General features: G+C 50.4%; 1 protein-coding gene across 1 annotated transcript in view; it reads left to right on the forward strand.

Moving 5' to 3' along the window:
* Window positions 1-27844, forward strand: part of GOLGA5 (golgin A5) — a 154100-nt gene that overhangs the window by 96386 nt on the left and 29870 nt on the right. The window contains exon 10 of the mRNA XM_078662294.1: window positions 1281-1386. Within this exon, the coding sequence (XP_078518420.1) occupies window positions 1281-1386 (106 nt within the window). The remainder of the gene's footprint in view (window positions 1-1280; window positions 1387-27844) is intronic.

The raw sequence follows: 27844 nt of genomic DNA on the forward strand, positions 1-27844 counted from the left end.
TTAATTTCAAATACGTTCTCTTACCCTTTGTGTGGGGATAATCTAAAGTGGTATCTTTGTCCTGTTGCATTGTGGTTGTTGGGGAGGGATTACAAGTTTCCTTGAGAACTAAACATTTTACGTCATAGGAAGAAAACTTACAACATCTACACCCAACACTAGATGGCAATGTGTGCAAGGCATGTAAATGTACAACAATACAAGCTGCAAACCCATTGTAAAAGGTAGGTAACATTTCCGTCCCAGTCTGTAACAGCTCTCTCCCAAACCTGTGAACTGAATGGTGTCTGCCTAAGCTCATAGGGCCTCATTTTCAACTCCTACATGTGTGTGCTCAGATTTAATTTCATTACTTGTGTGTGCTGAGATTTAATTTCATTACTTCTTTGATTGTATTACCTTCTTTGATGAAAGTTATATTTATTCATGCCTTGACAGTTGACGAAGGCACAGGGTGTTTCTAAAGGCTATTCCTGCCTGTGGTTGTATCCAACATCATCCAAATATTCAGTCTGACAGTTTTTTGCCAAAATCTGTCTAATCCAGCGGAAAAGATTGTACACACTTAGTTCATCAAGAGATTCTCCATCTATTACTTAAGAAAAGGGAAGACTTGCATTATTATAGGCATCTCGCCCACCCTTTAGTCCAGGAAATATAACATAAGGTATGTCATGCTGGCTTTGTCGAGTGTATTGTTGCTTGCATCAAGCTAAGATAACAGAAAGCAAACCACACCCTTGGAGGTTGTATTAGAACCTATACTGCCAAATGAACGATAATGACTGCAGCTGTTCCAAAGAAGATGCAATTGATTGAAGTCTCCTAGGCCGTGCACTAGTGTACATATACATGGATCATTCAAACAACTCCAAGTGAAACAAACTCTAAAGGGCCGCTTACTTTGTGGGCTCTCCTGTAATGAATCCTATTCTAATCTTGTGATTATCCTCCACATAGTCATAACGTCACCTCATTGTTGGCTTGGTTTGTGTAACTGGTTCCCTTTGTGCCAAGTCCTATGAGCGTAGCATTTGGCCCTAGAAAGTTTAAAGGCAGCAGGGTTCCTTTGTGTAGGATTCTGAACATGTTTTCATTCCATGAAGGAGACATTTTTTTTTACTGAATGTATTTATTGGCTTGAATTTGTTTCAATTTATTATGGATGCCAGAGAGTCACTGTTACTATTCAGTCGTTTTTCATCAGTTTTTATATAATTGATAGTATGCTTACTTTGGGGGTAATCTGTGACGATTAAGGGTTCTTATTTTTCTTGCAGGTGCCCGCATGCGAAATGTTCCAATACTTTTTGGTGATTCAGATACCAATGCAGCAGGAATGTACGGGAGAGTTCGCAAAGCTGCCAGTAGCATAGATCGGTTTAGGTAATTTAAAAAATGTTAATGCAATATGTTTCCTATAGTGCTTCAATTGAATGTAATGCCGGACTAACAGATTCAAAAAAAGGGTAGGGAAATCCTTGTGCCCAATGTCATTTCAAACTAGAAAATGAGACCGCCTAGTGGAAGGATAGTGGCAGCTTGTCCCACACAGAAATTAACTCGAAGGACTTGTGTGCCGAAAAATGTAGAATTTGGGCAGTACAACTTGAATGATATGTGTCCACGATCTGGGTTGGTACTCGCACCGTGTTAGACTTGGCATCTTTGGCCTGTTTCTCCTGACCTTTTTTTGCCTCTACCGCCTGTATTTTTGATGCTGTGCTGGATTTCGTGTTTGCTGACTTAGATGCTTTGGGCACTTTGCCACTGCTTATTAGTGTCAAATTGCAAGTGCTCCCTGTGTATATTGTTATTACAATTGGTTCTCCCTGATTGGCATATTTGATTTACTGGTCAGTCCCTAGTAAAGTGCACTGAGTGTGCCAGGGCCTGTAAATCGAATGCTACTAGTGGGCCCACAGCACTGATTGTGCCACCCACATGAGTAGCCCTGAAAAGGTATCTCAGACATGCTACTGCAGTGTCTGTGTGCAATTTTAGACTGCCATGTCGACCTGGCAAGTGCACCCACTTGCCAAATTCTAAACTTCCCTTTTCTTACATGTAAGACGGACCTCAGGTAGGCTCCCGGTACCCCCATGTGCAGGGTGCATAGTATCTAAAAGGTAGGACATATACTGGTGGGTGTGACATGTTCTGATATTGAAATACTGCCAATTTCGTTGTTCACTATTGAAAGGCTATCTGTCCCATAGGATAGAATGGGAGTTACTTTGTAACATTTTACAAGTATAACTTCCCATCTGTACAAGATCGAAGAGTAGAATTTAGGCTCTCTGAACTCAGGATTTATTGATTAGCACATATTTTAGTAAAGACGGTTTTAAATTGTGTTTTGGAAAATGTAACTGTTAGAAAGTAGGCACTTTCTTATTTAACCATTCTGTGTGCCTCTGCCCGTTTTTGGATTGACTGTCTGGTTTTGGAGTGGCAGGGGGTGGGGATGGGCATTCACTGTAGACAGCCACTGGGGGCGGGGGGGGGGGGGGTTGAGGTGTGCCAGGCCCTTCCTGGATGACTCAGAGCTGAGCTGAATGGGGCTTGGCTACATTTAGAATAGTGGAAGGAGTCGTCTTTGCACCTGGATAGGGCCTGTCTCCCTTACACAATGCTGTCTCCACCCCCTGTAGTCATACTGCACCAGTGAGGACAGAACTGATTTGGACTGGGCTCAGAGACCCTTGCACAAAGAAAAACAAAGATATAATGGGGTATAAGTAGTGGACCTTAAACCCCAGAACTTTAGATTCTGTAGTAGGGGATCTCTGTGTATAGTCATAATCTAGTGAATAGTCCCGCCCATGTGCGTGGACCCCGGAGCAATCAAAAATAATCTCTTACAGTGTCAAAAAATGCAGAAAATGCATAGACACTTAAGAGAGAATTTAAAGACAGATAATGCAGCCAAAAGGCTACACTGTCCAGTACTTCAACTAGAAATTCCACCATAAAATCCACAAAACAGCAAAGCCTGTACAGATTTCCCTTGCTTAACAGCAAAATCCCTCAGGAATGATAGAGAGAAGAACCTGGACAGACAAGCCCCATAGGCTGCCATTATGTGGCTTAATTAGGATACTGCGCCTTTAAGGAACCTTCCAGAACCTTCTCTCAGTATCCCAGAATGCATAGCAGGTCCAACTTAGCCTCAGTTCTTTTTTCCGGCTCCTGCAAGCAGGACCCTGGAGCATTGAGCTCTCCCTTTTCAAGGGTTTTGTTGGTGTTTTTACACTGAATTCGATTTTTGGTACTTTTAAAGTACTTTGGTGACTTTCTTTCTGTGTTTCTGCACTCTTTGTTTGTCCATAATGCCTGCATTATTCGATAAATGCCCTGAGTGCTCAAGAAAGAAGGCCAGGTCAGACTCCCATGAGGTCTGTATTCTCTGCCTTCCCTCTTCCCACATCCCTGAGGAGTGTGTGATCTGCAGAAGCTTCTCTGGAAGAACCCTGAAGGAGAGGAAGAAAATCAGGCTTCAGGGACTTGAGGAGAGAAAGCTGAAGGCACGAGGTGGGTCAGGAGGGGCTCCTTCTACCCATGCTGAGGCCTCTGGGGGGCTCCCCAGGGGCAGGAAGACCAGCCCTCGCCCAAGGTCTCCGTCTGGGTCAGTTGCGCTGACCACGACGTCGAGGGGACGGTCAACGGCCAGTTCCAGGTCTCCCCAGGGCTCTGGGTCGAGAAAACGTCGCCCGTCGACGTCGAGGAACGTGTTCCGGCCGCCGTCGAAGCCGGTGTCGATATCCTCGTCGTCGCTGTCGGCGTCGAGTGGTCGACATCGGAGGGCCCGGCGTCGGCGCTCGCCGTCGAGGCGACACCGCCGGTCGCCGTCGAGGACATCGTCGTCGAGGGGATCCTCGTCGTCGAGGTCGCCGTCGAGACGGAAGGCGTCTCCGGCGCCGAAGAGGTCGACGTCGAAGCATTCCAAAAGACCGACGTCGAGACGGTCAAGGAGATCGACGTCGAGAAGGTCAGAGAGGTCGACGTCGAGAAGGTCGACGTCGAAGCGATCCAAGAAGTCGACATCGAGGCCGGCGAAGAGGTCGAGGTCGCCGTCGAGGCACCATCGCCCGTCGTCGAGGTTTCGTGGCTCGTCGATCTGGTCGGGGTCGACGTCGAGACGGAGACACGGTTCGACGTCGAAAAGTGTGATTCGGTCGACGCCGAAGGACCGTTCGACGTCGAGGGGACATCGGTCGTCGTCTGGACACCGGTCTTCAGCGTCTGGAGGTCCTAAGGACAGGCCCAGGACTGTGGGGGGCTCCCCACGCTCTGGAAGAGATGGTGGCTCGCCGGGACCGGCGCATTCCGGGGTGGATACTCCGATGAAGCCGTCTACACCTCCTCCGCGGCCTGCTGTGCCGAAGGGTCCTCCTCCGAAGGCCCCTACCCCGCCTCCGAAGCCGGCTCCGCGGGACCCGCGTCCGGTTGCTCCTCCACCCCCGATCCCACCGAGGGCGGTGTCGATGCCTAAGTTCCCGACGCCTCCGAAGAAGACTCCTAAGAAGCCTAGAGCTCCTGACCCTGGGAGGCCGAAGGAGCGTCCGAGGCCCAAGAGGTCGAGGTCTCGCTCGGGGAGACGGGACAGATCAAGGAGTGGCCGTGGATCTTCCTCACGATCCAGGCGTCATCACAAGAGACGTCGGTCCAGGTCGCGTTCTCCATCTGGGACCCGTTCCTACTCGCCCACGCTGTCCGATTCGCCGGAGACTAGGGTGTCTCCGATAGACGATATTAGCACATTTCAGGAGGTTCTCCTGCGTGGTGCGGCGAAGTTGGGCATTGAGGTTGAAGCACCTACGGCTTCTACCTCGGTGATATTTGAGACTTTACACAAAAGGCACTTGTCTCGCCCACTGTTACCTCTGGTGCCGGGGCTCCTTGAGCCCGCCGAACAGCTATTCCTGACGCCGGCAACGGTGAAATCTGTGCCTTCCAGGATCCTAAAAAAGTACAGGGCTCCGGACTCAGACCCAGCCTTCTTGAGGAAGGACCCGGTACCGGATTCAGTCATCGTGACTGCTGCTCGGAAGCTTCATGCCACCTCCCCTGCGTCCACGGTGCCTCCGGACAAGGAGAGCCGGTGGATCGATTCTGCTGGTCGCAAGGCGTGTGGGACATCCGCCTCGTCCATGAAGGCCGCCAGTGACTCGGCTTTGCTGGGACGTTACGACCGGTCCCTGTGGGACTCGATGGAGCAGTTCGCAGACCTCGTCCCTCGAGACCGCAAGGAGGACTTTGTGGAGATCGTCAAGGAGGGGATGCTGGTCTCTAATCAGGCCATCGGCGCCGCGGCGGACATATCATTGCTGTCCGCGCACGGATATTGCCACGGGATTCACCAGAGACGCCATGCTTGGCTCAGGTTGACGTCATTGAAACCGGAGGCACAGCAACGCGTGGCGAATCTCCCGTTTTCCGGAGGTACCCTCTTCGGGAAACACGCGGATGATGAGATGGCCAGGATGAAGGCCGAAGCGGAGACCCTGACGGCAGTGGGCTTGGAGAAGCCCAAGGAAAAGAAACCCTTCCGACAGTACCAGCGTCGGTTTGGGTCGCAGGGTCGTGGAAGGGGGCAGTCTGCTGGACAACATCAACAGCAGCAGCAGCAGCAGCAGTACAGGCGGCCCTTCCAGAAGCGACAGGGTGGTAGAGGTCGTCAACAGTCCTCTACCGCGACCAAGGGCCCGGCCGGGTCCCGTCCCTGAGCTGTTACTTCCCCCTCGTCCGTTACCCGCTCCGGTGGGGGGAAGCGTTCAATTTTTTCTGGCAGAGTGGAGAAAAATTACTCAGGACAAGTGGGTGCTGAATATTGTTTGCAATGGATACAGTCTACGTTTCACCAGCCCTCCTCCATCGATTCCTCCCGTCCGCTCGCAGTATCAACTGCACGAGCTTCAGGCGGAGGCGGACGTTCTGCTAAGGAAAAGGGCGATCGAAGACGTGCCTCTGTCTCAAAGAGGAAGAGGTCTGTACTCTCGGTTCTTTCTTGTCCGCAAGAAGGACAAAAACGAGTTCAGGCCCATTCTGGATTTGCGGCAGGCAAACAAGTGGATTCGCAGAGAAAAGTTTCGCATGCTGTCGTTGCATCAGATCTACCCTCAGCTGCAACGAGGAGACTGGATGTGTGCCATAGATCTACAGGACGCATACTTCCACGTGCCCATTGCATGCAAACACAGAAAATTTCTGCGCTTTCAAGTCGGCACCAATCACTATCAGTACACGGTGCTACCCTTCGGACTGAAGTCTGCACCCAGGACATTCTCAAAATGTATGGCAGTGGTAGCGGCGCACCTGAGGAAGAACAAGGTGTTTGTCTACCCGTACCTGGACGATTGGTTGATCAAAGCCTCCTCCTTCTCGGAAGCTCAAGCACACTTCCAGAAGACGTGCGTTCTCTTGAACAAGCTGGGGTTGCACATCAACATGTCCAAGTCGGTCCCGATTCCGGTGCAGTGCATCCAGTACTTGGGGGCCTCCATCAATACGCTGTCAGCAAGCGTGTCTCCTTCGGAAGAGCGACGTTTATCACTCGTTCGGAAGGCTCAGGCTCTCATGAAAACTCCGTCTACGACTGTGAGGACGGTGTCTTCTCTACTGGGATCGATGGCCTCTTGCATCTTTCTCACTCCTCACGCACGGCTACAGATGAGACCTCTGCAGGAGTGCTTGGAGGATCAGTGGGACCAGAGGAGAGGTTCTTGGGACGACAGGATACGACTGTCTCTACATGCTCTTCAGTCTCTGAAGTGGTGGTGCTCAAAGGAGAATCTCCTCAGAGGCGTTCCCTTCCACAAGGACATTCCCACGCAGACCATCGTGACGGATGCGTCTCTCCAAGGTTGGGGGGCGCATTCCGGAGACCTGCAAATTCAAGGGACGTGGTCCCCGACGGAGTCCACGTACCACATCAATTTCCTGGAACTGAGAGCTGTTCACTTGGCACTGAAGGCCTTTCATCCGTCCTTTCAGACCAACTCTCTGCTTGTTCAGACGGACAACACGACGACGATGTATTACCTCAACAAGCAGGGGGGCTCGAGATCGCGCACTCTGTCGCAGGAGGCGCAGGCGATCTGGCACTGGCTTCTGGCTCGAGGACTGTCGATTACGGCTACCCATCTGCCAGGTGTGCAGAATGTTCAGGCAGACGAACTGAGCAGAATCGTGCAGGAAAACCACGAATGGGTCATAAACGACGAAGTACTGGGAGAAGTCTTCGCAAGGTGGGGAACTCCAGACGTAGATCTGTTCGCCACCGCCGAAAACAGCAAATGCCGAGGCTTCGCCTCCAGGTACTACCAGCCAGGGACGCTGGGGAACGCGTTATGGATCAACTGGTCGAACAGCTTTCTGTACGCTTTTCCACCAATTCCCCTGATTCCGGCGGTTCTCATCAAGTTGTCTCACTCCAGGGCGAGGATGATTCTGATTGCCCCGGAATGGCCCAGACAGTGGTGGTTCACGGACCTACTTCACCGATCTCTCCTTCCTCACATGAAGCTGCCGTGCAGGCCGGACCTTCTCACGAAGTTCGGGGGGCGGATGGTGCACCCCAACCTCTCGTCTTTGAGTTTGGCGGCATGGCTCCTGAAATAGTACAATATGGCCATCTGAATCTTCCAGAGGATTGTATGGGCATACTGAAGGAGGCTAAGCGACCTTCCACTAGGACTTCCTATGCTTACAAGTGGAAGAGGTTTTGCATCTGGTGCAAGTCTCAGAACTATGACCCTACGTCATGCAAGGAGGATGTCATCCTTCCATATCTGCTTCATCTGGCGCAGTCGGGCCTTAATGTCCATTCCATTAAGGTTCATCTGGCTGCTTTGACTGCCTACAGGAAAGGACCTTCGCAGACTTCCTTTTTCCAGATCCCTGTGATCAAAGATTTTTTGGAAGGCTTGAAGAAAGTGTTCCCTCCTGTCAGGCTTCCTTCGCCTTCATGGGACTTGGATGTGGTGCTGTCCAGGTTGATGAAGGAGCCTTTTGAACCCATCCATAAGGCTTCGTTGCAGCACCTGTCCTGGAAGGCGGCGTTCCTCGTGGCCATTACATCGGCCCGCAGGGTGAGTGAGATTCAGGCATTGTGTTGCCAAGAACCTTATACTGTATTTCATAATGCTAAAGTTGTTATGCGTACTCACCCTAAGTTTCTTCCCAAGGTTGTTTCTGATTTTCATATCAATCAGACTATCACTTTGCCTACGTTCTTTCAGAACCCTTCCTCTCCAGCGGAAAGGTCTTTACATTCCCTGGATGTGCGGAGGGTGCTGAAGTTTTATCTTGATAAGACTAAAGATATTCGTAGGTCAGACCAATTGTTCATCAATTATGGCTCAGTCAGGACAGGTCTTGCTACCTCTAAACAGTCCATCTCGAGGTGGATTGTGTCCTGCATTCAGTTGTGTTACTGCAAAGCTAATAAGTCCTTAGGGGGCAAACCTAAGGCTCATTTCACCAGGGGCAAGGCTGCTACGACAGCTATGCTCCGTAATGTTCCCATTGCAGAGATCTGCAAGGCGGCCACTTGGAAGTCGGTCCATACCTTTGCTAAGCATTACTGCCTGGACTCTGATGCCAGGGCAGACGCTCAGGTTGGGCAGGCTTCGCTGCGGAATCTGTTCGCACAGTAGTGGCGTTATTTTACTCTCCACCGCCGCTTGGTGTGGGGATGGGCTTGCCATTCTATTCACTAGATTATGACTATACACAGAGATCCCCTACTACAGAAGGAGTAGTTTCTGTCCTGTAACTCCAGTTCTGTAGTAGGGGTATCTCTGTTATAGTCATAAGCGCCCTCCCGCCTCCCCGGTGGAGTGTTGTTCATGATCATAATGCTACAGGTCTGGCGTTTTCTACGCCTTCGAAAAGAACTGAGGCTAAGTTGGACCTGCTATGCATTCTGGGATACTGAGAGAAGGTTCTGGAAGGTTCCTTAAAGGCGCAGTATCCTAATTAAGCCACATAATGGCAGCCTATGGGGCTTGTCTGTCCAGGTTCTTCTCTCTATCATTCCTGAGGGATTTTGCTGTTAAGCAAGGGAAATCTGTACAGGCTTTGCTGTTTTGTGGATTTTATGGTGGAATTTCTAGTTGAAGTACTGGACAGTGTAGCCTTTTGGCTGCATTATCTGTCTTTAAATTCTCTCTTAAGTGTCTATGCATTTTCTGCATTTTTTGACACTGTAAGAGATTATTTTTGATTGCTCCGGGGTCCACGCACATGGGCGGGACTATTCACTAGATTATGACTATAACAGAGATACCCCTACTACAGAACTGGAGTTACAGGACAGAAACTACTCCTTACTTCTGGACTCAAGAGGAACCTTTGCCAAGGAGAAGAGCTAGAGAGCCGTGAGTAGGAGTACTGCCCCTGTGCTGGGTGGGGTTGGCCTGCAGTTGCTGCTTCTGCCAAGGAAAAGAGAAAGACTGAAACTTTGTTGAGAAACCTGCTAGAAGAAGAATCTCCAAGGGCTTGTGTATGCTGGCCTCCTGTTCTGAAGTCTAAGGGACACAAAGGCTTCATCCCCAGCTCCTTGAACTCTACTGCTGAGAGTTCTGACCTGCCAGGAAGTGCCTGTTCCAGTTTTGAGCCTCTGGAGGTTGTTCCTGCTGTTGGGAGCTGGAGGAAATCTAAGAGAAGCAGGAAAACCCATCTCTGACTGCATCAGCAAGGCCCTGTGACCTGCACAAGGCCAGGGGTACTGCTCGTGAAGTTCACGGCGCACCGCCTAGCCTGCACTGCAGCTCCGACGCCTGTAGTTATCGGCCTTTCTGATGCCAGCGCTAGCATCAACTCAGTCACCACCAGCGCCTGTATCCAGTTTTCGCTGCACCGATAACCGCCGAGGGTGACTCCAGGAACTCGCCGACTTCACATCGCCTCACCGGAACACACGCCTCACTGCCTACGCAACTGACTTCCTTTTTCCTGGATTCGCCATGTCACTTCCTTACGGACACAACGCCTCGCCTCCCCTCCCCTGTGGTAGCCAGGGAGCCGTCCTCGACCTTGGAACTGACGCCTCACCTCAATGACGCCGTGCTTCATCATCGTCTTTGTTTTCCAAGGTACTGTTTGTTTAAGGGTTCGTGTGACTCCGTGCCCAAGACCGTGCACCTCGCTGTCAGCACCAACCTTTGGATTTATTGCTGTCACAACGTCGTAATAGCCCCAGGTGCAGCTATTTGTTTTCTACAAGCTTTATTTAGGATGAACTATTTTGAAGTGCTATATCTGAAAGAGACAATTAGGTAGATTCCTCACCTGAGAATTACCCCCAGGCGTCAAACTGGATTCGGAGAACTTTTTCGTCTGCAGTACCCCTGCACGCCGATAGGTGTCATCGGTCAACTCCGCATTCATCGTTGGCATCGTGGTCGCCGTAATGATGTTGCGGTACATACTTAGATGGCGTCCTCGCGCCCTGACATCAGTTATTACTTTTTCCGCGCCAGCCAGCGCAGATCCGGGGACAGCGGTACCTCCAGTCACTTTTTTACTGACTTTTTTGTGACTTTTGTCAACCCCGTTTTTTGAGTCTATTGACTCCTGGTGCACACAGGGATGTCCATTTGTCCTCGGCCTGAATTCTAAGGCTTGTGACACCTGTCGAAAGCTGATATTGGTTACCGACCCGCACCGTGTGTGCCTGTGATGCCTGGAGCCCGACAATGATCCCTAGTCGTGCTCCGACTGCCGGAGCATGAATCCGAAGTCTTTGCGGAAGCGGTCCTGGAAGCATCTCACGGCCCAGCAGCCTGCTCCTTGCCGTTCTAGGTCCCAGTATCGTGGGAGGTCGAGGGACCGGTTGCAAAGTCACCACCATTCGTCATCGAAGTCTTCGCACTCCTCAGGTAAGTTGAACCACAAGAAGTCGTCGAAGAAGCATCGTTGCTCTTCGACTTCTCCCCATCCGTCGGCCAACGTGACGAGGGATGCGAATGGTGCCCATCCTGCGATTTCGCATGCGGAGCCTCAAGGATCGAATCAGAGTTTCCCTCCCTTTCTAGGAGCCGGAGAGACGCCTGCCCAGCTTCGGCGTTTCTACATAGTGATGCAGGCCATATTTGGGCAGCCTGACTCCACTGGCGCGTCTCCGGACCCGCGTACTCGGCTGGGGACCCTGGGCCTTCAACGCCGGCGGCTCCGGCACCGCAGGGTCCCCTTGGATCCAGGCCTGTATCCGGATCTGCGCTGGTCGACCTTGTAACACTTCCCCTGGTGCCGATTCCCCCGGCACCACGTCCGCACCCGTAGCCGGTTGTGTCCCAAGCCGGCGTCGACCCCGGCCTCCACCCTGCCTTGGACACGGAGCCGGGCCGACTACGACCGATGCCGTATCCGGCGCCGAGCAGTACTTTTGTACCTCTGTTCTACCCTGGCGTTCCCTATAGGCCAGATTGGCAACCAGAGGAGGGTGAGAAGGACTAGGAGGGGTCTGTAGACCCTTTAGCTGACCAGTTGGATGAACCGGACTGGAGAGAGGAGTTGAGGGAAGCCAGTGGTCTGGATACCTCCCCAGAAATTGGCATGCTGTCTCCTACCGTGGCAATGGAGGAGGGTGCTTCATACACCGTGGTGTTGCGTAGGGTTGCCGAGGCCCTCAGCCTCAAGCTACCTACGGTGGCGGTCCGGAAGAATCTCCTGACGGAGGTACTTCAACCGGCAGTGGCCTCTTCGAAGCCCCTGCTGCCTTTCAATGAAGCCCTTACTGACATCCTTTTGGGAACCTGGTCTAGGCCCAACACTGGGGCTCCTGTGGATAGGATGATTGCCCGATGGCACTGCCCGGCTCCAGGCAACCCCTCTTTCATCTCCCAACACCCAACCCCTGAAAGCCTGGTGGTCCGAGCCTCTATGTTCAAAGGCACATTTCTTAATGCACCACCTGATAGGGAATCCAAAAAGCTGGACTTTCTTGGGAAGATATTTTCTTCCTCTAGCTTGGGACTGTGGTCGGTAAACACTGCATGTCTGTTTGGCCGTTACACCCACTCTATGAGGGATACTGTAGGGCAGGTGCTGCCACAGTGCCAGGAGGAGGCCCGGGCCATGCTCTCCTGTGCAGTCGCCGAGGGGAGAGACACAGCCAAGTTAACCGTCCGATGTGTTCTGGACACCGCCGATACGCTAGGCAGGACGATTTCAGTTTCAGTTTTTAAAGTCCTTATTTCGAAGTTGTTCTTCATAAAAGACATCGCATACACAATAACATTTCAACAGTAAAATATCATTCAAGAGTTGCTAAAAAAGATTTTCCTTATCAAAGGCTAAAAACCACAGAGTACATTATATAACAGTTTTCCACAAAAGCAATATTAACAATACAATTTACCCAATAGACAATGACTAGCCCATAATAAAGTAAATCTTTACTAGTTTAAAAAAGAAACAGACAAATAAAACAGTCATTATGTCCTATTTCATAATCAATTGATTTTAAATAGTATCTCTAGGCTAACATTAAACTCTGTTATTTAACTTCTTTAATGCGCCTAGCACGAATGAGCCAAGCCCATCCAAGATATTTTGCCATACCCATGGACACCCACTCTGCTGTGTTTGTTCTTAATATGTGTATTGCTTCTTTACACACCCGGACATTAGTTCGACGGCAGATTGGTTTGAGCCATTTCTGGCGGGGTGCACGATATGCAGAACATTCAAATAGAAAATGGCTCAGTGATTCATTAAGACCTATACAGAAGGGACAATGCAAAGTCAAACTGTTTTGCCATTTGTTGGTAAATTCTCTAATTGGTAAAGAGCCTACTCTAAATTGATGATAGAGTTTCCTGTCTAGGCATTTGGTGATGTTATCCCAATATGTCTCATGCTGGGAAACTACTTTATGGAGTAGGAAGGTACCAGTTAGAGAGGAACCAGCTGAGAGCAAAACCATATCTTCTCTAACGACTGCCCAAACAACAGTTTGAAATCCTTCTTTGATGGGAAGGTCTGGTTACTTGGATCAGACCAGTGTAGATGAAGGCCCATCCTAAAAAGTGTTGCTTTAAAAGATTTAAACCAGGGTATATACCCTGAGCCAAATGACGATTGTACGTCAAGAAGCTCATTAGCGAACATTGACAGTTCTGGGGTAGACCATATTCTTCTCCATAATGCAACCATTCTGAATAGAGCTTGGTTTTTTAGTGATTGGCAGCCCATATCAAACATTAAGGGGATAGCAGGTGTTGAGGGTGGTAAACCTACCAGGCTACGAAAAAACTTGTTCTGGATTTTATCCAGTGGGGCAAGATCGACATAACCCCATAAGTCTGAGCCATAAAGGATGGCTGAACTAATTTTAGCCTTATAGATATTCGTTGCCGGTAGTACTCTTTTCGTGAGGGAACAACGCTGTCCTTTTACAAGACACCCCGATAACCTTGCTAGTTTAAGGCACATGGCCTCAATCTGTTCTTTCCAGCGCAGTCTGTAATCAATAGACACACCTAGGTAGGTCATTACCCATACCTGCTCCAATGTTACATCATTCATGGTTACATGACCCTTCAATGGTTTATGCTTTGTGAAGACCATAAACTTAGTTTTCGAGACGTTAATCTCTAGGTCATTTAGGATACAGAACTCTGTAAATTTGTTAATGGCAGTTTGTAACCCCACCTGAGTTTTGGCCAAAATCAAGGTGTCGTCAGCAAATATTAAAAGCGGGAATTTAGTCCCTCCCAAAACAGGGGCGTCAGTTGGAGTGGTCGAAAGAAACTGCACTACCTGATTAATAAAGAGTAGGAATAGGGATGGTGCCAGAACACACCCTTGTCTGACTCCCCGCGTTACTGGAAAGGAGTCAGTTACCTGGCATTGGGTTCCCCATCTTACTCTTGCAAAATTTTGTTTATGTAACCTGATTGTTAATTCTAGTAATTCAGGAGGCATTCCCATTTTGCTTAGTGCTAGCCACATCTTATCTCTAGGGACCAGATCGAACGCAGATTTCAAATCTACGAACGCTGCGTATAAGGTACCTTCTCCTAAATACACTATCTTCCAGTAGATCATAGTAAATCTTAATACCTGGTCAATAGTGCTTGTATTGGCTCTAAAGCCTGCCTGTAGCGGGGACAAGATATTTTCATCCCTCACCCACATCTGGATTCTGCCTAACAACATTCTGGCCATTACTTTTTGAAGGGCATCAATAAGGCTAATAGGGCGATAGTTTGCTGCACTAGACTTATCTCCTTTTTTATACACAGGTAGGATCTCCGCCCCTTTCCAGGAATCTGGAATTTCTGCGCCCTTAGCAATGGCGTTAGCAAGAATGGTAATATACGGAACCCAATTTTCCATATCAAATTTAAAAACATCTGCTGGGACGCAGTCCATACCAGGTTCTTTGCCATTTTTAACTAGTTGGAGCGCGGACACTGTCTCACCTTCAGAAAAGACCACAGGCCGACAGTTTGCCAACTGTGGAAGAAACAACGTCCCCTCCTCTTGGGAGATACCGCCTGTTGGTTTGTTGCAAAATTGGGCTGCAAAAAACTCAACCCACGTTTCCGCTGGGACGTGGTTGGTCGGGGTTTGCAGTTCACTAGATCCTCCCCATTTGACTACCTGCCAGAATTTCAATTGATTGCCTAATAGACTAGCCTCATAGAGGTCCTGCCAACGTTGGTCATCCCATACAATTTTAGCTTGTTTTAGAATTTTTCTATACTTTGCCCTCGCTACTTTGATTGCCTTGGTATCCCTGGTTTTAATGACAGATATCAGGTGGCTATGAGCCTTCCTGCAGTTTGCATCATACCATTTTGCACCCATGCTGCTTTTGTTAGATTGATTATGGCCACCTTTATGTGTAAAATAGGTTTTCAGTGTAGTAAATAGTGATTCATGAATTGTACCTACTTGGTCTAACGTACCCTCATTGGCCAGTAATAGCTCCAACTTCCCCGTAGCCGATGAAACATCTTGGGAAATTTTGGCCAAGACACTAGGGTCTTCCAGGACCCTATCCCAGCGTACCCTGCGACAGTCATTAGTGAGGACTGCTCTCGCTGTTGTGTAGTTAGTTTTATGTTTTCTATCTTGGCCCACTTCCATTTTTAACAAGGTAGATAGAGGGTTGTGGTCACTTTCGGATCGTGTAATTACTTCCATGTCTACCAAAAGGTTCCAATACTCTATTTTGAATAGACAATAGTCAATCCGACTTTTACAATAGCCATTATCGAAAGTGCTGTTTCCTACAAGATCTGACTTAGACCTCCCATTGGCTGCCCTCAAATTCCACTCCAGGCATAGCCCAAGCCACTGGAGTACTGCCTCGGTTACTTTATTAATTGGTGGTAAGGTTAGACTAGGAATATTCCAAAGCTGGTCCACTTCCTCATAGCAACCATCATCCATGGTCAGTATGGGCTCAAAAGTACAATTCAGATCTCCCAATACCATTATGCAGTTGTCATTACCAATGTCGTTTAGCAAGAGTTCAAGATCTTTGAGTACTTCAGGGCACTTCCCCCCAGGTCTTCCCCTTGCATAAACATTAATCAAGAATAAATCCCGAGCATTGACCCTACTCAATTTCAGACCCTGAAGATCGTCATTCAGAGTTGTTAACTCGTCCACGCTAACAATTAGGGATTGGCGAACCCAGACTACAAGCCCACCAGACGGCCGACCCCTAGGGCCTTTGTGTGCTGGTTTATAGAAGTTCAAGTAACCCAGCCGAAAAAGTGCATCAATTGACCAGGATTCTTGGAAGACGATGACATCATATTGCTCAATAAAGGCCCCCCATTCATTCTCAACCATTTTAGCCTTAAGTCCTGCAATATTCCATGACAATACCCTAATACAATTTACAGACTCACACAGGGTTTCAGACAATAGTGAATCTGGTGGGTCTGTTGATTTAACTGCGCCTTCACTGTCCAGTGATAATGGCATGCTCACTATACAATCATCCACCAACATAACATCAGGAGGATTGTTACTCAGATAGACAACCGAGTTATCTGCTACTCCGGTACCTGGGAAGACAACTCCATCCACTAACTCCCGTGTACAGTAAAGATGTGGGGATAAAACAACATTTGTCGGGCTTGGACTTCCCTGGCTTTTGGCCACTAAACCACTATCATGTCAATCTACTCCATCCAACCTACTAAGTGGAGCAAATCGATTTGAAAGGTGGGGCCGAAACAAAGGGTGAATGGACACCTCAGAAGGAAATCGATCTCTTGGGCCATTACCATTAGAAGAGTGATTGTGACTTGAGAAGGTATTTATTTTTGGATAGAAATATTGTAGGGATAGGGTCTGTACATCACCAATTCTACCAAATCTTGGCTCTCTGCAAATAAATTCCGCAACCCAGGGTTCTCTGAAACTAATAACTATACAATCGCCCTCTAGATCTTTTTTACTATATCCCACCCACTCTACTCTTCTGACATTAAGTATAACAGCCCTAGAAGGGGGTGGGAGGGGTCGATTCTTGTTTAGCCAATAGTTAACTTTGTTAAGTAGTTCACTGTAAGATTCATGTTTGCCCTCTTCCAAGGGGACCACACCAGATAGAATAATAGTGTAGGGTAATGATTCTGGTGGAAGGTTCACATTTCGTTTTATAACCGGGGCTGGCCTTTTGCTTATGTTGGATTTAACTAATGGCTTGAGGGTTTTAGGTAAAGCACTAGGAATAGGGTTGGTGTTATTTGCAGGGGCAGTTGTACCGGGTCTACTTGCAACGGGGACCTGTGTACTTCCAGTGGTAGTTACTTGATTGGAAGCACTTGAGGGATTTAGAGGCTTAGCTAAATTCCTTATGGCCCCATCGTTTGTAATCTTTGTTTGCTGGGGAAGTATTGCTTGGGGCGCCACCGGTGCTGAACGTTGAAAAAGATTCTGGGATATGGTCACATTTTCTCTCATTAATGTTTCCATTAAATCCATTTTATCATTGAAGAGCCTTGTTCTTTCAAAAATGGGTAGGAGGAGTGATTTAATCAAGAGCTCAATTTTCCCCAATAAAGTGACATCCATGCCACAATCTGTGGCATTGATACTCCCAGAAAGTTCTAAGAACCTGGATGATAAAATTGGTTGAGAGGGGGCAGTGGAGGTGGAACTTGCCATACGTATATTATCCTCACTATGTATGGAGTCCTCTCGTTTCCTTTTGCTCGTCTTACAAACGGGAGGGTTCTCCAAAGGCAAAGATTGGAGATTGTTGTCAGAACCAGATATAATGATAGGGGGCTGCTGTGCGAGATTGGTATCAGTATTAACAGGGGAACACATTATGGAACTACCTTCCAACATACTAACAGAATCTGAATCAGTGTTATTAAAATCCTCCACCAGTACTACTTCCTGACTAACTGGAATGGAATCAGCATCTCTGACATTCGAAGCAACGTCAGTCGATTCAGTTAATGGGACCGGGGAACCAGCATTACGAATTGGTCCTAGTGATGAACGCCTACCCGTCACCAAGTCCAGTGATAGGCGTTTTTCAACCAGGGCGATTTCTTTTTCTAGAACGCGTGTAGTTCGCTGGAAAAATTGATCTATCGTTCCGGTGAAGACCCCATTAGATGTTGACATCTGCACTTGCCTAACTTTACCAGAACGAAGAGACATAATTAAATCGTGGGGGATAATTAGCTAATATAAGGACACAGAAAAAACCACGAGGGCTAAAAATAACAATAATAATAATATCACACTCGATAAAGGCTATGCAACCCAGCAACAGACATAAAAGGGGCAGCTACGAATGAAATAAAAATTAAAAGAGGGTAGCCCGGCCCGGCCTCAATCGGCCTCGGACGGCCGCAGACGGCCCCGCCCTTGTCCCGGGCTTCTCCCGGGCTTCCCGCGCGCTCTCCCGCGCTGCGGGAGTACGATAGACAAATAAAGAGGATACTGGCAAGAGGAGGGAGGGGTCGGGGAGAGCGGCCCAGGTGGTAGTGATCCGGGCTGGCGGGTGCTCCTGGGAATTGGAGTCCCAGTCCAGCACACGCACTCGCTCGCAGCCCCGCTTCACGCACACACCTCCCTCGGCGTTCCTTCAAAGTCTTTAAGCAGCATCAAAGTACCCCACACGAAGCGGGACCCGCGGAGCGGGTTCCGCGAGAAGTAGGTAGAATGCAGGACTGTCCCAGGAGAAGTGGTCAAATACAGCAGAGCGTCCCACTCGCCGTCCCAAAAGCTGAAGGTTTTAAAGTGCTCGGTGGAAGGGGGGGAGGGGTCGGGGAGAGCGGCCCAGGTGGTAGTGATCCGGGCTGGCGGGTGCTCCTGGGAATTGGAGTCCCAGTCCAGCACACGCACTCGCTCGCAGCCCCGCTTCACGCACACACCTCCCTCGGCGTTCCTTCAAAGTCTTTAAGCAGCAACAAAGTACCCCACACGAAGCGGGACCCGCGGAGCGGGTTCCGCGAGAAGTAGGTAGAATGCAGGGCTGTCCCAGGAGAAGTGGTCAAATACAGCAGAGCGTCCCCAGGACGATTTCAACATCTGTGTCCCTTCGACCCTTTGTCCGGCTGAGATCGACTGTTTTTTTCCGGGGATGTCCAGGCTACCTTTCTGGACATGCCTTTTGATGGCCTTTGCCTGTTTGGCGACAAAGCAGACAACGGGCTAGAGTGCTTCAAGGACTCACGGGCTACGGCTAAGTCCTTGGACCTCTTTACCATCCACCCTACACAGTCTGCTTTTCCCCCCTTTCGTGGCTACGAAGGGGTGGCCTGCCATGTTCCACCCAGAGCCACAGGCCGGCGCAAGTTGTCCAGCCCCTGCATGGCCGGGGATACTGGACCCACCGTCGTGGGTCCGGGGGCCAGGGAGCGGGCCAGTCCAACAGTGCTCTCTCTGCAGCAGCCTCCAAACATTCCTAGTCTGACCTTCCAGGGCCACCAATCGCCAGTGGGCAGCAAAATTCGCCATCACCTTCCCCCACTGGTGCACCATCACTTCGGACAGGTGGGTTTTGCATATAGTCCAAAGGGGCTACTCCCTCCCCTTCGAGACTACCCCTCCATCCATGCCACCTCAACACCATCGCATGTCGGAGGATCATCTGGTCCTTCTCCAACAGAAAGTTATGGCTCTCTTGGCCAAGGGAGCCGTCAAGTGAATTCCTGCCCCAGAAGTAGGTTGTGGTTGCTATTCCCACTACTTTCAGGTGCCCAAGAAGGACAAAGGCCTGCGTCCTATCTTCGATCGCAGGAACGTCAACCGCTTCCTCCAGAATGAGAAGTTCAAAATGTTGAGACTAACTCGGGTCCTGTCTGCCCTCGACCCTGGAGACTGGATGGTAATGTTGGACTTGCAGGACACGTACACATCCCGGTCCTGCCGGCCCACTGGCGTTACCTGCGGTTCACGGTAGGCCACGAGCACTGTCAGTTTACTGTGCTCCCCTTTGGCCTTACCAGCGCCCCTCGTGTCTGCACGAAAGTGATGGCGGTGGTCGCAGCTCATCTGTCCAGATCAGGGGTTCCAGTCTTCCCCTATCTCGACGATTGGCTGTTGAAGGCGGGCTTGCCCCAGGCAGTCGTCTCCCACCTCCAGACTACGGCGGACCTCCTGCACTCGCTGAGGTTCACTACAAATGAAGTCACACCTGATTCCCTCTCAGAAGCGCCTTTTCATCTCAGCGGTTCTGGACACAAAACAGTGTCTGGCTTATCCTCCCGAACAGTGTGTCTGGGATATTCGGGCTAAGATTCAGATTTTTCAACCTCTATCCTGGTTTTCGGTCCGAATGACCCTGAGGCTGCTGGGTCTCATGGCCGCCTGCATCCTGCTAGTAGATCATGCCAGGTGGCATATGCAGGCTCTGCAGTGGGACCTGAAGTTCCAAGTGGGCACAGCATCAGGGTAATCTGTCCGATTACTTTTAGATCTCGGATGACACTGCACGACAATTGCAGTGGTAGCTAACAAACCCGGATTGGTCAATGGCAGATCCCTCTCCCTTCCCCAAACAGAGTTCTCATCGGTGACGGATGCATTACTTCTCGGGTGGGGCGGCCACATGGGAGAGGCGGAGATCAGAAGTCTCTGGTCTTCGGCAGAGTCCGGGCTCCACTTCAGCCTTCTGGAGCTCCGGACGATCCGCCTTACACTAAAAGCATTCCTTCCCTCTGTCCTGGAAAGAGTACTACAGGTGTTCACGGACAACACCACAGCCATGTGGTACTGCAACAAAAGGGCAGGGTGGGGTCGTGGACCCTATGTCAAGAGGCTCTCCGTCTCTGGACATGGCTGGAATATCAGAGCATAGCCCTGGTGGTTCAACACCTGGCAGGTTCTCTGAATGCCAGGGCGGACGAACTCAGCCGCAGGTGCATGATGGTTTACAAATGGCATCTTCACTTGGAGGTAGTGCAAGGTCTCTTTCAGCGGTGGGGAGAGCCTTGGTTAGATCTATTCGCCACCGAAGAGAACACGCAATGTCAGAAATTATGCGTGTTGGAATTTCCAAGGCAGCACTCACCCGACGATGCTTTTCGTCGTAAGTGTAGTTGCGTTCTTCTATGCGCCTTTCCGCCTATACCACTTCTGCCCAGAGTGCTGAAGAAGATCAAGCGCGACTGGGCCCAAGTCATTCTTGTGGCTCCGGATTGGGCACTAAGAGTCTGGTATCTCGAGCTGTTACACTTGGCCATCGATCCTCCAATCAGACTTCCTCTTCGGGAGGATCTTCTGTCGCAGCAGCAGGGGACGGTCCTCCACCCGAACCTGTCCAGTCTCAACCTCCTTGTGTGGAGATTGAGCAGCGACAGTTGACGACCTTCAATCTTCCTCCCGAAGACTGTGATGTTATCTTGGCAGCCAGGCATCCCTTCACTAAGATGGTATACGCCTGCAGATGGAACAAATTTGTGGCATGGTGCACAGCAAAGGCTGTGGATTACCTTTTGCAGCGTGAATCTTTCTGGATTCACTATGCTGTGCATTATTCCGCGGTCTTGTGGTTGGGTCCGGATTCGTAGTCTTTTCTTTGTTTTTTTTTTTTTTTCTTTGCCCAGGTGGGCGTCGGCGTCACACCCCCTTTGGGTGTATTTCCGGTGACGTCGGCATGCTTCCTGCGGAAGCTCCCACTCTTGGGCGCCATCTTCAGATTCTTTTTTTCCGCGGTCGGGTCTGGATCGTTCCCGTTTGGGCTCCAGACATTTTTGGAGAAAGAAGAAAGAAAATACAGAAAAGACGAGGAGAAGTCATCTGAAGACTCCAGGGGACTTCACCGACGAAAGACAAGCAAAGATAAGGCGTTTTCCATCCAGATCTTCGACGAACGTCGACGAACACGCGACCAGAGAGGCCCTGGACGCTCGAGGATGGACAACACGCCGTTCAAGTTCTGCCGGAACTGCCACCACAAGTACGCGCAGAAAGACCAGCACCCGGTATGCAACCTTTGCCTACCGGTGGACCACGAAAGCGGAGACTGCAACGCCTGTTCCGCCTTCACCCCGAAGACCCTTCGTGTGAGAGAGAGGCAGAGGGTAGCACACGCCACCCTGCAGGGGAAGGCCCCGACCCCGTCGCTCTACGAGCTGGGGATGTCCTCCGAGGAAGAAGACAACGCTGCCGCCGAAGACGACTGCTACACGGTCGTAGAGACCGATTACACGAAGACTTCTGACAAGGTAGGAGACTCTTCGGCCCCCAAGAACCCGAGAGACTCTGAGTCTCGAAAAATCGAGGGCAAGACCCCGAAAGCGCCGACGCCAAAAAAGGCGGCGTCCGCGACTACTCCCAGGCCCAGCGGATCCTCAGAGAAGGAGTCCCCGGCGCCGAGAGCTGCTGATCAGCAGAAGACGTCGAAAATCGTCCCCGAAAAGGATCGATCGACGAGGGAGAAAGACCCGAAACTGTCGACGACGACCAGAGACCCGATATCCGGTTCGACGTCGAAAACTTCGACTCCGAGAGGCACGGCGACGAGCCATCCGTCGAAGAGACCGGCGGAACCATCCGACGCGGAACACGCGGCCGAGATGGAAAAGAAAAGAAGGCGCCTCGAGGCAGAAATGGAGAACTTCATGCAGCGGAAAAAAGATTTCGACGCAAGGATGAAGGCCTTCACGATCCCTCAGAAGACCAAGCCACCAGTGCTGGAGGCGGTCGAGGAGGAAGAAGAGGAGGTCGCCGAAGTCACCGAGCAAGACCGGGACGTCGAGGTGTTCGACGACCAGGAGGAGTACGAGAATCCCCACGAGAGCTACAGCTATGGGGAGGAAGATGAGGGCAGGACAGACACAGAGTCGGCGCCCTATGACCTTCAGGATGTGGATTACATCGATGTCGAGACCGACAGCCCGGAGGAGGTGGTCGACACCTACCCCTCGAGGCCCTCGCCGCCGGACGACATCGGGGCCTACAACGCGGTGATACAATCTGCCGCAGCAGCTTTCAAGCTCAAGCTCGACGAAGAGAAGCAGAAAGCAGACTTTCTTCTGGAAACATTGCTCCCAACACAAACGAGGAGCCAGTTCCTCCCGATGCTCGAGAGCGTCTTGGCTCAGGGGAAGGAAGCTTTCAGGGAGCCCGCAACATGCAAGGCAGTGACTCCCAGAACTGAGAAGAAGTACAAGCATGCCGCAAAGGACCCGGCCTACATTCAGGGCACGGTCTCCGCAGACTCCATTATCACGGCCACAGCAAGGAGGAGGGCTAACGTACCCACTACCTCGGGCCCGCCACCGGATAAAGAGAGCAAAAGGATGGATCTGGTGGGCAGAAGGATCGAACGGAATGCCGCGACCCACTGGCGCATGGCTAATTCCAACGCCCTGGTGAACAGACACATGTACCAAATCATGGAGGGACTGGGACAGTTGGTGAAGGACTTGCCCCAGGATGCCAAGCAGAAAGCCGAAAAGCTAATTGAAGAGGGGAAGAATGCTGCAAATTCTTGCCTTAAGACGGCTCTGGATGGGGCAGACACGGCCAGCAGGCTCATGATGATGGGCGTCACGGAAAGGAGACACGCCTGGCTCAGGATATCCGGTTTCAAACCGGAGGTGCAACACAGCATCCTGAACACCCCGTTCAACGGCAGTACGCTTTTCGGACAAACAGTTGATGAGCAACTCAGCCAACTTAAGAAGGATAACGAAACAGCAAGATCCATGGGAGCATTGCAGTTCAGAGGGAACAAGAGGGGCACCCCGTCACGGAGGCCTGGCGGGAGAGGTGGAAACCAGCCAGGTACTTCACACCAGGCTTTCCAGCAAACGCACCAGGCAGACTCGCAGGGTCAGCAGGGCCATCAGAAACAGCCCTGGCAGTACCAACAAAGAGGCCAGTCCTTTCGAGGGAGAAATGGACGAGGACAAAATAGAAGAGGGGGCCAGCAGCCCACCTCCAAGTGACTTCGAAAAAACCCGTGTGCCCACCCACAAAAAAGATCCCAGGGGGCAGCACGTACAGATGGGTCAAGACAAACTAGACACCCACGACCACAGGACACCAGTGGGAGGGAGATTAAGATTCCACCTCCAGGAGTGGAGAGGAATCACATCAGACAAATGGATCCTCAACATTATCCAATTCGGATACTGCATAGAGTTGGAGGCGAGGCCAACAAGCAGAAAACCAAGAAGAAAGCCGCTAGCAAGCAAGCAGCTGCAGTGCCTTCAGGAAGAAGCAAAAGAACTCCTGCGGAAGCAGGCCATAGAAAGGGTACCCTTCAAAGAAAGAAACACAGGAGTATACTCAACATACTTCCTGGTACCAAAAGTAGACGAGACAATGAGGCCCATTCTCGATTTACGGTTCGTGAACCGATTCATAAGAACGCAAAAATTCAAAATGACCTCCCTGCAAGAGGTGCTCCCACAGTTGCAGACCGGGGACTTCATGGTCACTATAGACCTCAAAGACGCATACCTGCACATCCCAATGAACAGGAAGCACAAGCACATGCTCAGGTTCACCGTCGGAGAAAGCCACTACCAGTTCACGACACTGGCCTTCGGTCTAAAATCGGCACCAAGAGTTTTCACAAAGTGCCTCGCAGCAGTCGCGGCGCACCTAAGAAGGCAGGGGATACATGTATACCCTTACCTGGACGACTGGCTGGTGAAAGCAAACTCATACCAGAAATGCAAGCTGCACGCACATACAGTGACCAGCACGCTCATAAACCTGGGGTTCTCCATCCATTGGAAGAAATCATCAATGGAGCCGGAACAAGTGAAGATCTTCCTGGGAGCACAGATCAACACCTTACAGGGCAAGGTGTTCCCCAGCGAGAAGAGGGCGAGGGCGCTGGTGAAGGAAACTCGCCTCTACCGGAAGGGACAAGCTCGGACAGTGAGGACGGCGAGCAAGATCATGGGGATGATGGCATCATGCATCCACCTGGTACCGAATGTACGACTCCACATGAGACCCATTCAAGAATGGCTACAGGAGCAATGGTCACAAGCTACAGGCAGTTGGGAGGATCTAGTGGTTGTAACGCACGCAGTGCAGAAGGAGATGACATGGTGGACCATGGAGAACATAGCAAGGGGAAAGCCTCTAACGCCCCCAACGCCAACAGTGACCATCACCACAGACGCATCCCTGAAGGGATGGGGCGCTCACATGGAGGAGCTCAAGGTGAGGGGACTGTGGACACCGACGGATGCCACAAAGCACATCAATTACTTAGAATTGAAGACAATCTTCCTTGCACTGAAGGCCTTTCAAACAAGACTGTACAAGCACAAGGTATTGATACAAACAGACAACACCACTGCGATGTTCTACATCAACAAGCAGGGGGGCACACAGTCCGCACCGCTTTCAACGCTGGCGCAGGAGATATGGAGATGGCCATCCCTCTCAAGATAGACCTGCTAGCCATACACCTACCAGGGAAGGACAACATACAAGCCGATTGGCTCAGCAGGCAGACATCGGCATCCCACGAGTGGGAGCTCAATGCTCAGGAGACAAGATACCTGTTCGACAGGTGGGGGACACCATCGGTGGACCTGTTTGCCACACGCCAGAATGCAAAATGCCAAAACTTCGCATCCAGGCAGCCCGAGGAGGGGACACTGGGGAATGCCCTATGGATAGATTGGTCAAGGACATTTGCCTACGCCTTTCCCCCGATACCACTGATGCACAGAGTACTGAGCAAATGCAGAGCGAGCAACATGACACTGATACTGGTCGCACCGCAGTGGGCGAGGCAGACCTGGTACTCGCAGATCATGGAGATGACACAGTGTGCACCCCACAGATTCAGCAGGAGGAAAGATCTACTGTCCATGCAGAACGGAGAGGTACTGCATCCAGAGCCAGAGAGCATGAGCCTAGTAGCGTGGCTCCTGAGGACATAGAGTTCGCACATTTGAGACTACCAGAAAGCACCCTGAGGGTACTTCGGGAGGCACGAAGGCCCAGCACTCGAAAGTGCTACGTTGCGAAATGGAAAAGATTCACAATATGGTGCAGACAGGAAAGACTCCACAATAAGATGAAGAGGGACTCCACAGTGCTAAGGTACCTGACGCACTTACTGGAGAAGAACCTTAGCTCATCCTCGTTAAGAGTTCACTTGGCAGCGATAGTAGCCTACACAAGGGGAGAAACGTGCAGGAGCTTCTTCACATCACAGGTGGTGAAGAGATTCCTAGAAGGAGCGAAAAGGATCGCACCACCCAAGCGGGTGCCGCCACCTGCATGGAACTTGAACACAGTCCTAACGGAACTCATGAAAGAGCCCTTTGAACCACTTCACAAGGCCTCCCTAAAGATGCTAACTATGAAAACAGCCTTCCTGGTTGCGATAACGTCCTTACGCAGAGTAAGCGAGCTTCAAGCGCTGACGCTACAAGAACCATACATACAAATACACAACGATAGAGTTGTGATGAGGACTGACCCACACTTCATGCCGAAGGTGGTATCCAATTTTCACATGAACCAGTCGATACAGATACCGAGTTTTTTCCAAAAACCCACAACCAGCGCAGAGAGAGCTCTGCACACCCTGGACGCCAGAAGGGCAGTCATGCACTACATTGAAAGGACAAAGGGGCACAGGAAAACGAAACAGTTTTTTGTGTCCTTCGCAAACAGCTTCATGGGCAAAGCAGTAACCAAAAGGACCATTGCACGATGGGTCGCACAAACAATCCAACTCTGCCACAAACGGGCAGGACAGGAACTGGCTGAGGGGACGCGTGCCCACTCCACCAGGAAGAAGGGCGCTACAATAGCCTTCCTGGCTAACACACCCATAGAGGACATATGCCTGGCGGCAACATGGGCTTCGGTGCACACGTTCACGAAGCACTACTGTGTGGACATACAAATGAACAAGGAAGCTCAAGTGGGACAGAAGGTGCTACGGCACATATTCAACACCCAACGCTCATCTTCCACCCAGCCGCCACAGAGATGAGAAACCGCTACAAAATCTATGCACAGCATAGTGAATCCAGAAAGATTCACGCTGCAAAACGAATAGTTTTCTTACCTGTCGGTGTAGTTTTGCAGCTTGAAGATCTTTCTGGATTCACTAGCGAACCCACCCACCTCCGCCAGAAAGATGAGGCTGGAGAGAGAAGAGGTGGTTAACTAAAGAATAGACTTTGAAAGTACAAAGCGGTAAATACAAACTAAGATGAACATTGCCATTACTTCGGAAACGAAAGAAACACGGAAAAAAAGAACCCGAAGATGGCGCCCAAGAGTGGGAGCTTCCGCAGGAAGCATGCCGACGTCACCGGAAATACACCCAAAGGGGGTGTGACGCCGACGCCCACCTGGGCAAAGAAAAAAAAAAAAAAAAAAAAAAAACAAAGAAAAGACTACGAATCCGGACCCAACCACAAGACCGCGGAATAATGCACAGCATAGTGAATCCAGAAAGATCTTCAAGCTGCAAAACTACACCGACAGGTAAGAAAACTATTCGTTTCCGCCCCTCTTTCTGAGGTTCTCTTGTTCCTCCTTTCTTTGGCCCAGCAGGGCTCTGCTCTGGGCACTTTAAGGGCTATCTCTAAGTCATTTCAGACTTTATTAGGCTACCTGATCAGCCTTCTCTTTTCAAGTCCCCTGTTGTAAATCGCTTTACTCATCTGTTTCCTCCTGTTCCCTTCGTAATGCCTCAGTGGGACTTGAACTTCTTACTTATCTTATGTGCGCTCCCTTTTAGCCGCTACGTAACTGTCCTCTCAGACATCTCACTTTAAAGACTGCATTTCTGTTTGCCATCACCTCTACTCGCAGGGTGAATGATATCCAGGCTCTTTCTTCAAAACCTCCTTTTCTTGCTGTACATCCGGGCTAGGTTGTCCTTCGAACCCAACCCTCTTTTCTTCCCAAGGTGGTTACTTCTGTTCACATAGGTAAAACCATCACTTTGCCCAACTTCTTTCTGCCCCCGCATCTTTCTAAAGAGGAATAGAGGCTCCACTATCTGGATCCAAAACGTGCGCTTTCATTTTATTTGGATCACACAAAGCAATTCCGGGTGGATGACCAGCTCTTTGTTTGCTATCTGGGCACCAAGTGGGCATCTCTGCACACGTTTACAAAACACTACTGCCTGGACAGCCAAGTTCGGAGAGACGGCTTCTTTGGTTCTGGTTTGAACTTAGTTCGCAGACCCACCACGGGGGTTGGTATTGCTGGGGTATAAATTCTCAGGTAAGCAATCTATAACTAATTGTCTCTTTCAGATGAACAAGTTACTTACCTTTGATAACGATATCTCTGTAAGAGACATAGATTAGTTATAGATTCCTTACCGCCCCACCCATCCTCCCCGTTCTGCGAACTGACTTCTAGGGTTAAGGACTCCCTTTCAGGGCCC

This window comes from Lissotriton helveticus, chromosome 9 (assembly GCF_964261635.1).
Source record: "Lissotriton helveticus chromosome 9, aLisHel1.1, whole genome shotgun sequence".
NCBI lineage: Eukaryota > Metazoa > Chordata > Amphibia > Caudata > Salamandridae > Lissotriton > Lissotriton helveticus.